The 5,095-nt window shown below is 30.1% G+C and overlaps 1 protein-coding gene across 1 annotated transcript; it reads right to left on the bottom strand.

The window, feature by feature from the left end:
- Positions 1-186: 186 nt before the first annotated feature.
- Positions 187-663, bottom strand: LOC112595285. Its single transcript, XM_025340423.1, has one exon. It carries the CDS (start codon positions 661-663, stop codon positions 187-189), a length of 477 nt encoding a protein of 158 aa, XP_025196208.1.
- Between the last annotated feature and the right edge of the window lie 4,432 nt (positions 664-5,095).

Raw genomic sequence — 5,095 nt, 5'->3', positions numbered from 1 at the left:
ACAACATACCTCGTTAGTTGTGGTGAAGTTCTGATTACTGCTATCGAGAGCTAATAAATGCGATAAGCGACAGACGGTAATACACGTGTGTATCGGTCGACTGTAACACACGTACTGAATAATAATACTATTAATGTATAAAAAATGTACAATATATTTTATAATAAAAAAAAAATAAATATATCGTCAAAGGTAGTCTTTGTCTTCACTACTGCTACAATAATTGCTGTCGTTGGGGTCGATTGTTAAAATTATGTGTTTCAATATGCAATCTTTGAATCTTTCTTTTTCAAAATCTTTATTTTTTTGTAGTTGTTCTGCATATCTTATACATTTTTCCCAATTTTCTGTGGTAACTGCATCTATAGCTTTGTGCAAAAGTTTTTCGACGTCGGCTATTTTAAACGTTGTATTTTTGGTTGCAACTTCACCTTTTACCTGCGCCCAAATTAATTCAATCGGGTTGTATTGGCAGTGATAAGGCGGAAGTCTGATTACTTCATTCCCCGTTTGATATGCCAACTCATCCAACTGGTATCGTTTTTCACGCAGTTTTGGCATTTTTACTTTTTCTCTTAGTTCCACCAAGGTGTCTGGAGGAGAAAAATTGATGCCATTTTCGGTTTTGAACATCGGATATTTTTGTATTTGATTTCGGCACATTCTCTACTAGTACGCTGTGATATGGTTCATTATCCATAACAATGACACTTGGCTCGTCCAATAGTTGCAGCATATTTTTAAACTAGTCATGAAATATTTGAATATTCATCTATGAGTGGTAGTCACCGTCATTTTTACTCCGGAAAATTAATTTTGAGCCACATATGAATCCAAATTTAGCTACTCCAGCATGGCATACAATCAGACGACAGCCTTTACCGGTTGGCACTTTAAATCCTTCACTATCCATATCGTTTTGCCAAATATAGTTTCTTGAATGGTTCTGGTTTACCCAAGTCTCATCTAAATAAATGACAGGCCTCGTGTCACCACTGGAACGTAAATTACACATTTTTCTCAAAAATGTGTTTCGGAGTGCCACGATATCGTTCCGTTCCATTAAAAATTTACGTCCATTGCAACACTTTTTGTATTTGAAGTTCAAGGAACGCAAAATCCTCTGTACTGATGACTTTGATCCTTCAAAGTTAATTTTTTTCCTCATGGATTCACAAATTTTTTGAGATGTTGGATATTCACCTATAATAATGTTTTTATATATTATAGTTTCTATTTATATGTAAAAGTGACAAACATTTAAAGATTATATTTTTATATTTTCAGTTAAAAATGCGTTATATATTTAATATGAGGTAGATTGTGGGTAGGATATTATATATGTTTTCTTATAATAAAAAAAATATTTTAAATTAATCCAATTACCTTGGTAATAAAATTCATGAACAGTTCTTCTGACCACGTCAACGTTGAAATCATCAATATCTGTCATAACCTTCTTCCGTTTAAACGATTTCCTCGGTGACACGAATAGGCTTCTTGGTGTTGATGTATCATCGTTTTCATATTATTTTACTTCAGCAACAATATTTTGTATACTTCGTTCACTTATTCCACACGCTTCGGCAGTAATTTTTTGAGTTTTTTTAAAAAACTCAGCAGATAAATTTTCCTTAGTGGGTAATTTTTTTAAAAAAACGTATACCCGGTAAATTACTTTTTTACTTTGACTGTGAATATCATGGTATGTAAAAGTCGCCATTTCAAAAACACGTGATCAAAAATTGTAGGTATGCACAGCTTAATTTACAATAGATTACAGTACCGAACGCGCCAAGAGTCAACAAAAGACAGGGACATTTTGAAAGGTGCAGGTTAGTTGTTTTTTTCAAAACGTATAGTACCCGTCGCACCAGTGACGCGTACCTGTGATGGATCAAATATTGAGGCCCACTGGTTTATAGAAAACCGACACACGGTGCGCTGCGGTTATCCGCATGTTTTCGTGACGCATACTGTAGTATATCAGAATCAACAACCACTTCTTATGATAAAAAAAAAAATATCAGTAATTTAATAATAAATTATGTTGACGTTATTAATAAAAATTGAAAATCTTGATAATAAATCCTGGCTTTTTGTAGATAATTATCAAACCTACTAAAATACATATGTTAATGCAACATTTATAATTTTCTTGATATTTTCATCGTATAATAGACATATTTGTCTATAAGATTAAATCGTTATCACATATATAGGTATTATCAAGAAATTTATATTTAAGAAAAAGTTGTGCACATTGTAATGTGCCTGGGAACTGAAAGGGTTAAAGTCTGTTAATTGTTTTATAATTTGCTGGTTAATATCTTTAATATCATAACAACCTGTTTTTAGCGTAATAAAATATATTTGAAAGCATTTTCATTCTCATTTATTACTTGAATTGTAAATTTGTTATTTTCCGAATTAATATTTGGAAATAAATTGAATGATTGTAAACATAATAAAGCTATTTCAGAGTTCTTATACACGTTTAGAGTTGGAAAATAAGTTAGTCAATGTAATATCATTCCCATTTAAGCTTAGAGTAATTGATTCATTTATCTAAAAAATGAATATCAAAATCTATGACGTTTAATATGTAGAACTACGAGTATGTTCAATGTTTCACCGAAATCATAAATTGGTTTATTATCCTGATCAACTAATTGAATAGTTATTAAATTAATATTTGTTTTATACAGTATATAATATACAAGGTTTAGCGATGATTCAATCATCTTTGTTTCTACTTCCCTTCTCGGGAAAAACTCGTAAATCGAACGAGTTTGAATGCGATTACTGAATGATCCTTAAGAAAAATTACACATCACTTTTAGACAGTTAACTGTGTTTAAATTTACAGCTTTTTTTCGATCAATAAACATCATTAGATTCATAATATTTTTGTTTTCCAAACCCTAATACAGAGCTAATATTGTTTGGAACACTAAAGCCTAGTGTTCCGTTACACTTTATAACCGATCTAAAATTGATAGGATCAAGACTTACATCAAATGTTAGAACAGTTTGATTGGTTTAATTGAAGTCTAACAACGGTTTTCTAATTTTATTGTTAATATCCGAAATGTTATAATATCCTTTTGGAAAATAAAATGAAAATCAGTTATCATAATACTCTATGTCTTTCCTATTATTTGATGAATTTATGTTTGGAAATGAATTGAACGTTTGTAAACATAATAAAGCTATTTCTGAGTCTTGGTTAGCGTTTAGAGACGGAAAACCTATTTCCATTAGCAATTAATTAATGTAATGATAATTACTCGGCCGCAACTCACTTGTGGCTAAGATATTGTCGGGTCGCAACTTACCCTCAGCCAATTACATTATAGACTGTATTTTTACACGACGTAGTTGGTCAAAGTTTACAAACGTGACCAAAATTTGACGCTGTGAGTCGACTTCGACGTTCAGTATGCCAAATTTGTGAATTGGCGTGATTTCTTGTTTTTTTCTTCAATGGCTAACCGTTCGTGTTTTTTCAATCGTAAAGCATTTATGAAATTTTTTTCGTTTTTTCTAGTACTTCTTTTAAAATATTATCTTCCGGTAATGGTTCAGCTAAACCATAATGTTGATCAGGGCCACTATTACACCTTTTTTACCGAATTTCCAAAAAAAAAGAAGTTTTTTAGATTTTGCTGACATCTTTTCTTTTCACTAAATGCAAGATATTTTATCCCTAGTTCCCCTAAAGTAAAAACATAAATATGTAAATAATTTAAAAATCTTTAAAAAAAACACACACAACGAATGTTAAAATGATTTATGAACATCAATAAATGATTTAAAAAATGACTTGATATTTTTAAATATTTACATTTTACAAAATGTTAAACTTAAAATGTAACGTACGTTTTATAGGTATATAATTTTTTTTTTTAGAATAATAATAAATGTCATTTTATTTACCGGGACTTATTTTATCGACCACATTTTTATGCATTAACCGTAGAAACTTTCCACCTGAGTTGCATAATATAACCGCAGCTTCAACTCGAGCATTATATGAATTTCTTTAGGAATAATTTATTCGTTTACTCGTTAAATATTTATTCATTACACTATTGAATTATTCACATACGTTGTTGACAACATACATCAGTAAACCATCAACATTTGCTATTAAACGAGATATTAATTAGGATATATCTCTCACAAGCCCTGATCTTTCGGCATCTTCGATCATATTTTTTTCATTTCCTTGCGAACCCTTACAAAAGTATGATTCACATCGATTATGGGCTCCTAAAATTTGTGGAAAACTGTTATATATATCCTGTCGTAATCCTTAAATAATATGTGTATATAATATTATAATACTATAATTGTGTTAATTTATAATGTTATGTTATTAAGCTAATGAGATTTAAAAAATGTCTGCTGCTAGATTACATATTTCTTCAAAATTTCCTCTTAAGGCTAGATTATTATTTGCACAATAAAGTAACACATCTAATATTATTTTTAAAACATGTCTCCACTTTTCTTGTTCTGATATTATTTCTTTCTGTAAGGATTCATCAATACCTCCTCCTTTTATTACTTTATTTTCAAGCATTTTCCATTCTAAAAATGTTTTATGTGGTCTTGAGAATCTTCATGTTCTTTAAGCGCTCCATTTTTTTCCAACTCGAAAAACCTCTTTTGGGATCACTTAAAGCAGTAAATTGTTTACCAAATAATATACAACAAAAGCAAAAAATTGTATCATTTGGTTGAGAATACATCATCCATGACCTTTCATCACTTTTTCCATTAGATAATTTTTTGTAAAACCAATGGTTTTTAAAAGGCTTATTTTCTATTTTTCCACGATCTGGGCCATGTTGAACAAGTATGCATCTTAACTTGTCATTTATAGTTGGCCACGATTGAGAATTATTAAATATTATTTCAGGAGGTTTTAACACATTTATTTCTTCATCAACAAGTGATTGTTTTTCAACTATACCATGTGATAAATCATGATCAACTAAAATATTTTCATCCAATTCTACAGGTATTCCTTGAAAACTCAATTCATTGGTATTTGATGCTTGTTGTACTTGACTACAACCACTTTCAA

The sequence above is a fragment of the Melanaphis sacchari genome, unplaced genomic scaffold (genome assembly GCF_002803265.2).
Source record: "Melanaphis sacchari strain LSU unplaced genomic scaffold, SCAv2.0 Contig268_pilon_pilon, whole genome shotgun sequence".
Taxonomy (NCBI): domain Eukaryota; kingdom Metazoa; phylum Arthropoda; class Insecta; order Hemiptera; family Aphididae; genus Melanaphis; species Melanaphis sacchari.
The sequence above is the reverse complement of the archived record's forward strand: the minus strand, read 5'-3'. Positions and strand labels throughout refer to the sequence as shown.

What these genes read in the sequence shown, in the direction of transcription:
- LOC112595285 (XM_025340423.1), bottom strand. Translation starts at nt 663, where the DNA reads ATGTGCCGAAATCAAATACAAAAATATCCGATGTTCAAAACCGAAAAT.